The sequence below is a fragment of the Ambystoma mexicanum genome, chromosome 4p (genome assembly GCF_040938575.1).
Source record: "Ambystoma mexicanum isolate Mex_15411 chromosome 4p, UKY_AmexF1_1, whole genome shotgun sequence".
Lineage (NCBI taxonomy): Eukaryota > Metazoa > Chordata > Amphibia > Caudata > Ambystomatidae > Ambystoma > Ambystoma mexicanum.
The window spans coordinates 519,067,865-519,083,310 of NC_090927.1; the positions used below are offsets into that span (position 1 = coordinate 519,067,865).

General features: G+C 45.4%; 1 protein-coding gene across 1 annotated transcript in view; it reads left to right on the forward strand.

The window, feature by feature from the left end:
• PXDN (peroxidasin) overlaps positions 1–15,446 on the forward strand; it is a 571,721-nt gene that overhangs the window by 326,022 nt on the left and 230,253 nt on the right. Inside the window, exon 9 of the mRNA XM_069606052.1 lies at positions 3,024–3,193. Within this exon, the coding sequence (XP_069462153.1) occupies positions 3,024–3,193 (170 nt within the window). The remainder of the gene's footprint in view (positions 1–3,023; positions 3,194–15,446) is intronic.

A 15,446-nucleotide genomic window follows, 5' to 3' on the forward strand; every position in this document is an offset into this window, starting at 1 on the left:
TCACACAAAAGGCAGGCATATAAAAAGCTTTAGCGGCCTGCCAATCAGCCCAACACGAAAATAAAACGCCAAATAACTCTGATCCACTAACGCTGGATGTGTACTGAGGCTGCCTGGGGCAGGGTAGTAGCCAGGGGTGGTCTCAGGATGAACCATGCTTGCACAGCAGCCATTCTTAACCTGCTTCATGGTACCCACCGACAAGAGAAATAGAATGGCCAGGAGTATGGCTTGAAAATGCGTAAATACACTGATGGCTACCATAATGATATATTGGGCAACTATGGTATAAAACTGGCTGCATCTCTGGTGAAGCCAAAACTAAATTACAACTGCCACCAGCCTTTTCTACATCACCATTGTAGGGTGATAGAATCACTGTGATGGCAAAATAGGGTGTTTGTAAACACCTTTGTCCTAGAAGCCATATGGGCAACCACTGGACAACACATCACAAAGGGTTGCATTTGGAAGGAAACTTCAGCAAGAGTACCCTCACCCCAAAAACAAGCTCAAGGAGCCTAGAAAACCAACAGAAAAAAGCAAGATTCGGGAGCACGTAAAATTGGGTATTTCCTAACAATCGGCTATGATTTGTCTGGAGTTGTGACAACCAAAAGAAAATCCCGCTAGTGGTCGTTCTGTGAATTGCGTCATTGGGCATGTACACATTATTCCCATTTGATCAGTTGCTAGGGCCCGGGAGGATAGCTCGGGGTAATGTGCTCGCCTTGGAAGCCAGACGACACAGAGCAACACAGGTTATATCTGGGTCAGCGCTTAGAAACCTCTGGGTATTAAGTGCTTTATAAATAACCAATTATATAATTTCATATCTAAATGCCACTAATGTTTAGTTTGTCCTGCAGTCACAGCATGTGTTGGCTATTGTTGAGCCAGTTAAGACTAAGGGCACCGTGTCTTAACTGTGTACTAAGTGAGGGGAAGGCCAACAGTCAGAATGCGCCCTTTCGCACATAGGTCCGGTGGCCGTTGTAAGGTCCAAGAATGTCCAAGTTGGTTTCATGCTCAGGGCTCTTCTATTTTGTATCTTTATCATTTGCAAGTAAAAAACTGCTGAAACAGGTTATAATTTTGGATTCATTTGGGAGGATTAAATTATGTAATGAAGTACTGTACCTCTTTTAGAATGTATTTCGAAGTCTCACGGGCATGCCTAATACGAAATGTATCTAACTTAATCAAACTGAAAGCACAATTAGTATTTAAAAATTTAAATGGTGCCAATTTCGTTTGACAATCTACTAAAGCACTGCACTATAAAGAGATGTGAAAACTTAGTTCTTGAATATTGATTGACAAACCATTGCTGCTTGACAATGACCAAAGCTGGCACAGCTCCCATTAAATAGGCTGTCACCAGTGGGTTTGACCTTTAAAGACAGTGGGGCATCATTACAAGTATGCCAGTGCGGAATTAACGTGCCGCTAATAACGTTTACTGGCGCGTTTCCTCACTGGCATACTCTGTTTGGTGGTGGGGCAGCCGAAATTACCTGCAGCTCCGAGCTGCCAGTAATTCCGGTACTCCACAAAAAAATGAAAGTTTTACTGGCACTGGCATTACCAGTGCTGGTAACACCAGCAATTTCCCCGAAGGAGTCCTACTGGACTCCATGGAATGGGGAATTCCTGCACGTACCAGAACTTTGAATATGCCGTTAATTCTGGCAGACCAAGTGCTGGTAACGGTAATACCATCTGGTGGTATCCCACCGAATTTGCCAGCAGGACACCACCAGACCTCTGAGGGCCGGTATATTAAACATATGCCCCTGAGTAATGTTTGCACCGTCTATAAATATGACTTATTCTTGCAACGAAAGCTGTGTAAGACACAATTTTTAGATCGAAATATTTTTAAATTGGGAGAGTTTCCCAGTTTTAAAACACACCATCCTCTCTCGTGACTATTCCCACCAGAGCATCAGTGCAGGAGGAGAGGGGAGTTATGAGGGAGACGCACAATGTACCTTCTGTCTTGACAGATTCAGCATACTTCACGTGGGCCTTTCTTCTGCCCGTCGAACCTCCTCAGTTCAGATATAACTTTGTCTTCTGAAACCCCACCTCTCTCTGGGCTTCGAGTAAGAAGTTGAAATCTTTCTTAACGCCATCTACCCATCTACCCGCTCAATCGCTTACTTGTGGCTCTAGCTACCAAGTCTCATTGTATTATCCTCAATCTTTCTGCAGTCATCCATGGCGTATTCAGACTTCCTTTGGGTCATAGCGAACATTTAACAATGCTACCAATCAGCCACTGGGTCTTAGCTCGTCACAAGCCAGCCTTCATAATGCAGCAGTCTTCATGCGCTTCACCTAATGGAGAAGTATCTTACATTTTTTCTGTTAAACTCTTTGTTGCAGCGAAATGTGAAGCTGCACTGCTGGGTGAAGTCGTCAATGAGTTTGGTGGACAAACATATCATTGGCAATAGAGAAGTTAATGCTGCTGTGATATGGGCCGCGTTCGTCTGGCATGGACTTATACTAACTTGAACTAGGACTTACTAAGGGAATGAGCACAATGGTTCTCAATGAAACCAAATCATTTGTCCTATTACACAGCTGTTTTGTTTGTAGCTGGCTATCTTCTCTTATTTGTGGGGAAGTAAAGAAAAGTTGCTCCTCCGCGTCCAGGATGTTACTGAGATAGTTTGGCGTTGTGCAGACTGGGTAAATGACTACACACATGTTAAAAAGATATTGGGCCTCATTTCGAGGTTGGAGGTAGCCATGCCCTTAATAAGGGCATGGCTACCCCCAAACTCGGGTCCGGGTTCCGCAAAAGGGTAATTACTGGGACATTCCGACCTTGGAGGGCCCGGTAATTTCCCTTTCGCGGGACCCGGAGCTGGTATGTCCCAATTCGAGCCGCCATAGGGCTCAACGGGAATGGGGAGGATGATAGCAGCGGAACCGTTCATAGTCTTCAGCACATTCTTTTGTATGTTGTGAACTTATGTTGTGTTCTAAAAGCTTCAAATGTTCCTTCACAGTAATGAACTGAGCATGTCTGAGGATTCGCGCATGGACCTGCTGGAAGATGGCACACTTATGATTCAGAACACGCAAGAGAAAGATCAGGGCACTTACCAGTGCATGGCAAAGAACGTAGCAGGAGAAGTAAAAACTCACGAGGTTACCCTACGATACTTTGGTTCACCAGGTAATGATACTGGCTAAAGGGATCTTAACTGCAATAAAAATATTGCATTTGTCATTTGCATTCAGGTACATGCATTTTGGCTGCAGTCTTCGAGTGAAATCACATCAGCCGCATTTCTTCCCAAAAACGCCTGATGCATAGTACAGTCACGTTCATTAATAACCGAAAAAGTGATGCAATATATTTCATCTTTGCTGTTTTTGCTCCACTTAAGCCATTAACCAGTGTTTGCCTATAATAGAAAGTAGTTTTAGGCTCTACTACATTGTGAATCTTCTAAACTTGATATCTCACATTGCTTTTTTGGTCTGTGTCCTACACAAATAACCTTGTTGGAAATGTAAATATCAGTGTTTTAGCCTGATCTCGGTCATAGTTTTTCAAAACTTTCTTTTATCTCTTTAACCGCCAAATGATAATTTTTGTTTTATTTGGTACTTTGAACGTGGGTCTCTTCATCCCTCAAATTTACAGAAATATTGTCTTTCACAGTTGTCTATTGCACAGTCTAACTAGTTGTTAGGGAGAATTCTCTTATAAGGCTAATTTCCCAAACCTAGTGAGTCCCCCAGCAGCTTTGCTGGATTTTTGGGGGGTGTTTTTTTCTCCTGCTAAGAGTGAGGCTCTCTTCCTCCCACTCTTAGGCATGATTCGAGGTACGTCTTTGACTTTGTATAGCATATGGGCTATGTTTTTTTTTTTACTCCATAGGGTATCATCTGTTTTTGTGTATGTGTCACACAGCACCCTCAGTGCAGTAACACAGGGGTGTCATAGTGACTCCCAAACATAGACTCCATACCCCGGGACTGACTACTGTCTCCCAGGGCATGTAAAGTCACCATTGACTTTACTAGTCCAAAATTGTGAACAGAACCAGTACAAACCATCATATTGTGGAAGTACTGGAAGGGGTAATTCGATTGCCCCTGGGTCTGTTTCCAAGAGGGCCCTATCCAGTCCCCCCTTGTCCAGTTTCTGGCTGGTGGCAGTGGTTACCACGCAAAATATTCCACCGGAATATTTCCTATGGGATTTTCCCATTGATTTTAAACGCACCACTTTTTGGTGCAATGTTAAAGATACCGCTGGATTATTTATTTAATATTAAATCACTGGTTGGGTCTTTTTGCCAGAACTCTCTTCTAAAATGGCGTTCGTGTCCATCTCTGTAACTCCATACAAGGATGGGCCCTTTGTTCCACTTTTTGGCGGGCTTCTCCACAGAAGCCCTCCAACTGGTGCCACTCTGTCTGGGTTTCACAGAATGTGTGGGTGGGGGAACTGGCACCCTGGACTGCGTTGCTTTAGCAACCCAAGTCGCACTCTGTTCTGATTGGGCCAGTGGTGAGCCACCCAGCTCACCACTTAGCATGTTTGAGTGACAGCTAGGCTGTTCAATGGGGTTTTTCTCTGCATAAAAGCAGGGCTTTTGGGACTGGAACTTCAGATGTCGCCACATGACCTAAGAAATCCAAAGTGGGGAGAAGCTGAGCCATCTGCAACGACGACACCACCGGTGGAGCCCTGCTGCAACAACTTCACCACTTTCCCGACGACCAGAGAAGATCTTCTGCTGAAAGAGTCTTCTTCCTCTGAGCTGGTGGGATCAACTAGTTCGCCATTTTGCCTTCCAGGACGTCTCTTGGTTGAATCGCCCATGCCAAGCACCCCAGCGGCCGGATAGCCAAGCTGCACCACTGTGACCGCGAATACCAGGAACGCACCTTTTCACCGACAAACTCCGCGGCTGGTTTCTTCCCTGGGCAGTGCAACAACTCCAAGTTTCCTCCTCGACAAGATCCTCTCTTCACCTGGTCGAAACCACGAACTGCACACGCTGCCAGGAACAACTGCCTCCGCTGGAGCTTCCTCAACTTTAAAGGTACTGTGTTCCACCTGGCCTCCCTTTCCTCGGTTTGCCCAAGGTGACCCTTAAATCCTTGGCTTTCCAACTGGGTTGGCCCCAGACCTTCTAACTTTGTCTTTTGAACCACCCCAACCTCTTTTGAACATTTCTACAAAGACTTGAATGCATTGCTAAACCGTGTGATCTTGGGCACATTTCGCCTTGCTCCATTCAAAGTGGACCTGGCCTATGAACTTTGGCTCTACAGTATACCCTGCCTTGAGTAACTTGATTTTGTCTCATAAAAGTGTTGGGAACTGTTTTATTTTTATGACCTGCCTTTTTCTCTCCCTTTAACTAATTATTGGAGTGCCATATAAGTTACGCGCTCACCTCTGTTTTGACAAAAAGTAGTGTTTTGACTTAGACTTGTCTAGTAATTGCTAAGGGAGGTGTGAATACTTTTCTGATTGTGTTTTGAACTTGCTTTGAATAATGGTGCTAGTGTATTTCCTAAAGTGTATGTTAAATAAATAATGATATACTTTTGATACAAAGCTCTGGTCAGTGTTTGCTTGTTCTACTGTGTTTTTAGCCCTATTGTGTATCCTCTGTATACTGCCTAACTCTTCTTGAGAGAAGTCTGACTGCTCAGCCCCAGCTACCAGGTAAATCTGGGTGGTACAGACTGCTACCAATTGGGTTTACTGCTTACTCCTGTAGTATTAATCTTCTTGCAGTGGTCCCCAAGGGAACTGCACAGGATTCTGCCTAACACTAGTCGCCATGCAAACCAATTTTTGCTTTCAGTCCAGTTGGACATATGTCCCCTCTCTCCTCAAGCACTCCCTTGTGCACCGCCTACTAAAAAAGCCTTCTGCTGATCCTTCCTGTCCGGCAAACTATTTCCCGATCTCAATGATAGCGAGAATTTTCATTTCTGTGCTAATTCCCTTCAAACTTGGAGACCCCCAGCTCTTCTGTTGGATTTAGGACTTTTTACTTGGAGACCCCCAGCTCTTCTGTTGGATTTAGGACTTTTTAAGTTTAACTCCTGAGAGAGTGGGGCCTTTTCTCCCTCTCTCATGGTTTTCCCTGCTTTCATTTGTGTGTTTTCACTGTTTTTGGAGTCTGACAAACTCCGTAGGCATCTGCATTTTGTATGGTGATACAAAGCACATTCAGTGCAATGTCACTGATAAATCCTTTAGATTTCTCTTAAGGTTTAAACACATTTTCTTGGGTGAACTACATTTCCCAAGAATAGTAAAGTGAAATTGACTTACTTACCTTCCCTCTTTGTAGGTCCAGCACACATCATTTTATGTGGAGTGCTGGGGGGGTTACTTAGTAGCCCTTTATCCTACTTTCTCATGTAACTTGTTATGTTACCCTCACTACTTTAAATGGCTGGTGGCAGTGGTTTAATTATTTATCCTACCATTGTGCTTTCCTACCGCAGGCTTAACCCTCAGCTGCAGTACATCACCCATGGGTGTCCATTTTGTCAAAATGGCCCCTGTCTTCTTTTTTCACCATTTCCTGTTTGTGAGGTCTTTCTTGGCTTTGACTCAGTGCGTAGAGACAGGTTTGAGCCCTTTGGTTGTCTTGCCTTTGGTGGACGTCAGCCCTGAAACCCGCCCCTTGCTCCAATGTGTCTTGAAGGACATGATGTGAGGGAGGGTCCCGAAACTCCCCTGTCCTTTGTCTCTAGGAATGCCTGAATGAAACTAGTCCTGAATGGCTGGCTGGCTGTTCTTTCAGGACAGCCACCCTGCTGTGTGATTGACAGCCTAGGCTGTGCATGAATGGGAGAAACCTGCTTAGAAAGTGATGGCTTTGCAACTACAGGCAGAGTCGACCACTGGGAAAAATACCCAACGAATAAACCGTGAACAAAGCTTGCTGCAACCTCCTGGATCTTTGAATTGCCTGGTGAAGCCCTGCTGCTGGGCTGACCTCCTTTTTCACCTCGACAGAGAAGCTCCAGACGGAACGACTTCTGCCCTTGGGTTAGTGGGACCAACTAACCCCAAGACGAACTACACTGAACCACCATCCCCAACTTGCTGTCCTCCTCCATTGCTGAGAGAGCTCAATGCCAGGAGTCGAGTGTCCGTAGTCGAGTGAAATGTCTGCCGCGGAACAAATCCGGCTACAAGCTCCAGGATCCTCCTAAGGACCCTCCAGAAGCAGGATCTCCAGAGCCAGAGTCCTCTCACCAGAGTGCAGGACCCAAGGAGTGAAGGAAGTCCAACTGGTTACCGAGATCTGCGACTGTGCTGTTTGCTTGCGCTGAAACCGTGAAGTGCCGCTGAACCAAAAAGAGCCGCTAGCTGCCGACGACCTCCCAAGTACCGCTGCAGGAGTCCTCTAAACGTCCTCCCTCTTGTCCCCACAACTGAGGCTCAGGAACAAGGGTCTGTACTGCTGTAGCAAGACAGAATCCAGCTGGACCACTCTTCTTCAAACCAGAGGTACTGTCTAGACTGGGGGTACTTATCTCCTTGTCTTTTGAGCTTTGCTTTTCTCAGTTAGGAATTGCAGTGGCTTACTTTTCAGAGTTGATCTCAACTCTCGTTGCACAGGGTTAGCAGCTTGTGACCCTACAGGTGATTTTCTACAAACTCTCTAATTGCCATGCCTCGCACACCTGTAATGATCTGTTCCTCTTCTTTTGGCATCAGGAATCCTTGTGCCGTTAGATTGGTGGCTAAACCGTTCTACACGAAGTGGAGGATTTTTAACAGACTCCCTGCAAAACGTCTGTGATTCCAGCTTTAGGTCACGTGATTCTTTGGTTAGTCTCTATCATGTGTTTCCTTGAAAGTATATTAGGTGCCCTCTTCTAATAGATCGGTGCTTCTGATCATGGTTTCCTATTCTGCTCGAATCGCAGTGAGCCTGCATTCTTCAAGCTTTGTGACTCTTCGGTATAAGTCCTATCATTTGGATTCCTTTGTTCTACGGCCGATTTCCACACGACTTTCATTTCGTGTCTGCTGTTGCATTCAGGCTGCTCTCGGCGGCGTTCTAGTCATGGCGGTTCTCCATATGTGATTGCGCCTCTTCCAGCCACCACATCCAGGTTCCTCTTGGTGGCATTCCAGTCCTGGCGGTTCTCCACGTGTGATTACGCCGCTTCCAGCCACCGCATCCAGGTTCCTCTCTGCGGCGTTTCCAGCAACAGCGGCTCCCACGTTTAGTCAGTGTACGCCGCTTCCAAATTATTCTTTGCCGCAATTCCAGTCTTCAGCGGCTAAACAAAAGACATTACAGAGGTATTGCTTCCTCATTCCACACTACAGCATTGTTTCTAAAACATGTTCTTGTGACGCAAGGTCGCGTATAAACAACCTAGTAGGGAATTATTATTATTTCATATTGCTTTTTAAGGGTGTATTGGATAAAGAAGAGCACTACCCTATACTTTCCAGTATCCTTTATTTGGGTAAAAGTTAACCTTTTCTGAATATTTTGGCATTGAACTTTCTAAAGAAGACTAATCCTGTGGAGTTGAATTTAGTGCACAGAACTAGAGGATGCTTTCCAGAGTGCACCAACCCGGCACTAGTGCGACCCTCGTGCCGTTCGGGTTTAGTACCCTACTAACTTCCCCGTTCCTTATCGTTGTGTTCTAACTGTTGACTTCTGTCTTGGATTTAATTTTGGACCTTGGAACGTCATAGAACTACATTCAGGTTAGTGGGAGATTAACTAGTGAATTACTTTTGTCTGATTCATTGGATTGAATTCTTACCTGAACTATTCTGTTATACAGATTGGAGCTTGTGTTCTTACTTCACCCTTTCAATTGATTCCTCGCTCTGGCTGTATTTAATATCAGACAGTGGGTGAAATCAATGGAAAGGTTTTCACCTTCAGGATTCGACGGTGAAGTTAGAAGACCTCATCAGGAAACTGTATCCTTTTATATTACATCTGTATCCTTTATCGGTATATTCATAGATTCTGAGGGCGGCATGTCACTAACTTTGTGCAAGACTGTTTCTGATCTAAGAAGTGCCACAGCTCCATAGACTGTGTTCCAATTGACTTTGGTTGTCCTGGCTCCCTGAAGACTCTCGTCGTCCATTGACTTTAATATTGTTTGTCCTTCATAGGTGGTAACTTGGTTTAGACTGTTATTGCTGGGAAAGGCTTGTCTAGATTTCATTGGAAGATTTAGTTGTCCTCACATTTACTGAGAACCTGTTTGAACTTTTGTCCTTCCCTAAACCTTTCCTTTATGGCCCCTCAAATCTGCAAAGTATAAATAGTGTGATATAAATGCCATTACTGTCCTTGTGAATGAAGTCACCTCAGGGTGTAGGAATTGTGTAAAAAGCATCCCCAAAGAGTATCCACTAACTTGTTCAGATTCTGAAAAGTAATTTTAAAGTATATTTACATTAATTGTTACATGAATTGCCTTTTGAAAAAAAAAATAATGCTTATTTAAAAATTTTTGTTAATTAAATAAAAACTATTTATAACTGAAACCTTGACTGTAAGTGTTACTTGGCTACTTGTATTTACGGATTACATTTGTACAGCTCTGCAGCTCACATTTACCCCTCTTGAGATGGGCCTGGCTGCTCAGTCACACTACCAACTTGTGTAGTGATAGACCTATACCAAAAGGTGGGTTACCTAATACCAAGCAGATAAGTGTTGTGTAGTCTCACACAGTGTGACTGCATCAATTCATACCTATCAGTCATGTGTAAGAGTTGGACACAGAGGTATATTTTGATTGCTCTATACGTTATTCAAGAAAAAGTGGTTGGAGGAAAACCTCTCTTTCCCTATAGCTATACAGGGTTTCCCTGCCCCAACCAAAATAACTAGTGTCTGAGTCTGGATGTCCAAAATTTGGTCCTGTGTCCAAAACCTAAGCGGACCCTCATATAAATTCAAAGGGTGAATGTTCTTTAGGCTGTGTCCTTGAAGCTATACTTTTCCAGTTCAACTTAAAGTTACAAAATGGTGCAAAAAGGAGACCAACAACAAATGTTCCACATCGGAAGGAGTTCCTTCCCCTAGAATTCCAGAGTCTCAAGATATGATCAGGTCTTCTTCTGGTTTTCCAATGTTGCCACAAAATAAAATATCTGTTCCTCTTGTTCACAAGGCTTGCAGCGTCAACCTATAGCTTCTCCTCACTCGACAACCACAAGTTCCAATGCATCTGTTTAGGTTTCACAACAATAAGAGATTGCTCCTGCTCTCTCAAAGAACATAACTTCCTCTCTTGCCAGGTATTACTCAAGTTTACTTTTATTATACTTTACAGTCTTGTATTCTCTTCACATGCCTGGTATACTATCCTGCCAGGGCTTCTCACATGCATACGTTTGTGAATTAAGGTGTGAGACACAGACCTGCTTTCCATGTGCCTGGTATAATCCTGCCAGGACTTTGCCAAACTTTCCTGTATGCCAATATTGGGTTCTTGCCCCTCTCCTACTGGCTGTTGTCAATGCGTGTTCTTGTTCCCTACTTTCCCTGCTCAGGATTCCCTGTTTTCTCAATTTCTTGCTTGCAACACAATTGCTTGCTTAAATGTTTCAGTCCCCTTGTTCGCATTCTCTGAACGGAGCTCTCCCTTCTCAGTTGCTGTGCAGTATCCCCCTTTGCTTGCCTGGGCTCACGCGTAGTTTCTGGCCACTTTGACGTCGAGAGTGGCGGTCTTCCTTCTCTTCACGTCAGCATCTCCGGTCTTCCCACCGCTCTGGCGTTCACTTGGGAGCTTCCACTGCTCCATCTATTGTGACAGAGGTCCTCCCAGTCTCGAGTCTCTCCTGCCAACATCTTCACGACTGTTCCTCTACTCTGCTGCACGCCACGACCCCTCTGCTTCATGAACTGCATCGAGGGAGAAGATTCTCTATCTTTTAGTCTTGCCATAGCTTTTAAACTACCCGGTATGGGTCACCTGATCAGAAGGACTAGACCGCATCACATGCTTCTTGTTGATAATCTGCATTGCTCTTGTCCTCTTCCTCGTCTCAGTGGATTCATGGGAATCAAGATGTATCTGCCCATGGCTTTCAATATCTTCTGCTGCACTGTATGCCATGTAGGTTTGAGATGGATATAGAGAGCTACTATTATTGGTCATTCCAAAGGGGGCGGGGGGGATCATTATGTATTTTCAATGGCAAACTCCCTCCACTTTCCCGAGGGTGGTCTTCCCCCATGTGGTCCTCCTGCAGATAGCCACCCCCAGGGTTGCAGTCAGATAGCTTCTGACCTTCCCTGGCCACGTGGGACCATGTTTAGAGACTGGTATAATAATGCTCTGTCTCCAGGTGTCCAGTATCTACCCAGGGATACTTAAGGTGTTAAAAAGTATGTGTAATATTTATCCCCAAATTACCTTGCTGTCTTTCAATTTATTACATACGACATCAGGTCAGAAGCATGGGAGTTGCTGACAGTTCTTATAATCTTGTTGATGTCAAGGGCTGAGTCTTTGTACACCCATCTAGTTCAGCTTATGTTAGGCAGGGGGGCAAACGCAATAGGCTTACCAATGGTACCATTGATGTGGGTTACCTAGCTCTTGTATGATGCCCCAGCAACCAACTTAGAACCCATGTGCTCTCTGTTGACTACGGCCCAAAAACGTTGTGGTTGATTTGTTTTAGTGCCTCAATGAGAATGTGCCAATGATCGGTCTTCACAGAGCCTGATGTGCTTTCAGCTATCTTTTATAAGTGGCCTTCCTTTGATTTAAATGCCGGATTTTGTTACAACAATCCAGTTGCTCTTGGAGTATCTTTCTCAGATCCTTTTTGAATGCCATCTTTTCAAGGTAGATTTATGGATCCCTGTCCCCTTTTAGCAGCACTGACCGCTTAATGTGGTTTCTATTTACCATTACAATAAGCCCTTTAACTAGTAGTTCATAGTGGGGAATATTGTTATCCTGATAGTCGGTATCGGCAGCGTCATCCACTCTAATAAGTAGTGGATTAATTTATCCAGATTAGACCTTTCCTGTTAATAGTCATGGGCCTCGCTTAAATTAGGAATGTTCCATATTACTCTGTTCGCCAGTTATGTTACAGCTACTGAATCAATGTGATCATAATTGTTTCCTCTCATATGACAGTTGTGCCATACCACAGATTGTTAATTATCACTTTTATTATATGCCGAAATGTCATGATAGCTACTTAAGAGTAATAGCTCCATGAAGCAGACATCGCCGACCTCATCACTACGCACGACCTTGACGCCATCCTCATCACCACGACCTGGTTTACACCCACCTCCACACACAACACGTCCTTGTCCCCGATGGGAACTCATCCAACACAGAGACTGGCCGAACAATACAGGTGTAGGACAATACAGGTGGAGGACTTGCAGTCATACACAAGTCCTTGTGGCTGTGCACCAGACTTGATGTTAAAAATTGGTTCCTTCAAAGTCCTCTCCTGCCACTTACCGCTCTCCCTGAAGTACAGTCACCTTCCATCTCATCTACAGACCACCCAAATCCAACACTGCCTTCATCTGAGACTTCACCTACCTGGTCACCACCATGTCCAACACGCACGCAAACATCTTCCTAGCAGACTTCAACCTCCCAGGCAATAAGGCCACCAAACTGATGAAGGAAACTCTCCTCTGCCTTCTTCGCACCCTCAGCCTCACACAGCACACGAAAGACCCAACGCACGAAAAGGTAACATCCTCAACCTAATCATCACCTCACTGTCTTCCCTCCACTACAGCTCTACTCTTCCGCTTGATTGGTCCGACCACCTAGCCGTTCCTTTCAACATCTTGCACACCACCCCAGTCAAGCACTCCCAGCAGAAACCCATCAGACAAACCTTCAGGTCCTTCAAGAACTTCCCAGTGGAAACCCTCACAGAAGACCTTGCCAACTTACACCTTACATGGACCAAACACCCCCAACCTAACTGTGACTCTCTACTGGAAGCACTCAACGCCACCCTCGCAGCCGACATCGACCAGCATGCGCCTCTGAAACAACGCACCTGTAATCCGAAAATGTCAGCACCCTGGTACACACAAGAACTCAACCTCAGCAAAAGAGTCATCAGGAAACAAGAGAAAACCTTGTGCTGCTCCAGGACTGCATCTGACCTGGCACTCCTCAAGGAACTCTGAGCAATCTGCAGACAACAAATCAGAACAACCAAGACCTCCTACTATCAGAATACCATAGCAGAAGCCATCAACAAAAGCAGAGCCCTCTTCAAAGTAGTCATGCAGTGCATCAACCCGATACCCAACCCTGCCATACCACACGCAATCAAAAAATCCACCACCATCAACACCTTCTTCATTGACAAAATCGGAAAGATTTGCCAGCACATAGACACCAGCTCTGCATCCATAGGCCCACCTCACGTCCCTCCATGTAAATTCTCCACACCCTGGACAACATTCAAGACACTCTCGACCGAGGAACTGATAAAACCCATGCCCACCCTCAAAGCCATATCGTATACAGATGACATCCTTGACCCTCCCTGCAGAAGCTCTCCTTCCCTACCTGGAGATCATCAACAGCCCCCTAACTCAAGGCCACCTTCCCATTGACCCTTAAAACTGGACAAATGCTCACTTACCTAAAGAAAACTACTCTGGATCCTGACAACGTAGGTAACTATCGCCCCATCACCCATCTACCCATCCTAGGTAAGATCATCGAGAAAGCGGTAGCTGCACAACTGCAGCAACACATCAACACCAACAATCTCCTCCAAACCTACCAATCTGGAGTCAGACCCAGATGCAGCATGGAGACAGCAACCATACAGGTGGTTGATGATGCCCTCAACCTCCTTGGCGGCCATCCCTGCTCCCTGGTTCTATTTGACCTCTCAGCCGCTTTCCACACAGTAGACCACCAGGCGCTTATGGACATCCTACATCAGGGCATGTGGATCAGCAACATTGTCATACGCTGGTTCAAGTCCTACCTCGCCAACCACAAGCAGCTTGTTCAGATGGACTCATCTAGATCGTCAATGCTAACCATCACCTGTGGAGTCTCGCAGGGTTCCATCATCTCCCTAGTGATGTTCAATCTAAACATGTAGCCGCTGGGAGCCCTCCTAGCCACACACATTCAAATCGATCAATACGCAAATGACATAAATCTATACCTCAGGATCGACTCCATCAAGGACATCTATAGGCTCAAAACCTGCCTTGCGCTTATCCAGCCTTGGATGTCCAGTGCATACTTGAAGCGCAAACCCACCAGCACCGAATTCCAACTCCTCACCAACAACCCCGAACACCCAAACATACATACCTGGCTATCAGCCATGAACTCTGAGGGTTTCACACCCAACTCACCTCCTGCGCCAAGTCCCTCGGGTTCCATATCGACAAACGCCTCTCCTTCAAGACACACAGACCGCTTTGTATCAGCGCTCCCTCCTGCAAAAATTGAAACCCGCCTTCATCCCTCCGGACAACTTTAGATCCACTGTTCAAGCACTGGTCCGACACCACCTGGATGGGGAAAATGCACTCCTCAAAGGTCTCCTGTCATCCTCCCTTGTGCCCCTGAGAAGTATACTTCATACTGCTGCACGCCTCATCAAGGGTCTATGCAGATACAACCATATCTCCCCGGCCCTCTTTGACCTTCACTGGCTCCACTCTCAAGTCATCCAGCTACCTCGTCGAGAAACTCTGCATCTTCGGTGGACAGCACACAACCAGAAGCCAGGACACATGCAGACTTGAAATCCGACCGCTGCAAAAAGGAAAGGACAAGAAAAGAAGCCTCCTCCCCATCGGCATCAGACTGACCCTCACGCTCCTACAATTCAGAAAAGAACTGAAGACCACCTCAAGGAGTACCTTCTCCTCAACACCTAGCTCATCACGTCCCCTGTCGCACAACCTGACTCACTAGACACCGCCTGCCCCTCCCCAGCTGTACCCCTCCTCTGTATCCTACCCCCGCTGTATAACTGTTCTATTGTTACCAGTGAAAAGCGCTCCGTTTTCCATCTGTAATTTTGTACACCCTGTAAAGAGCTCCATTATGTATCTGTATTGGTGTATACCTCTGTATAGTGCTCTTTTGCTTCTGGAAGCTAGGCCTCCCTCAACAAATACCATAATAATAATACCATAATAATAAGGCAATATAGATATAGTCTATTCAGCATAAGCAACCCATGATTCTTTAATAGGTCAAACCATGGCCGTCCTTTAACATCCGTGGCAGTCTGTTGCAACGTTGCTTTGGGGATTCCAAAAGGGTTATATTTTCCTTACACCCCAATAATTTCGACTGGCATTTTAGGGTTACAATCTCCTGGTAGTACCATAATAGATTTTGGAGGAACATTATCCAAACTAGTGAAACTCTTCCCCACACTTCTACGTATCTAC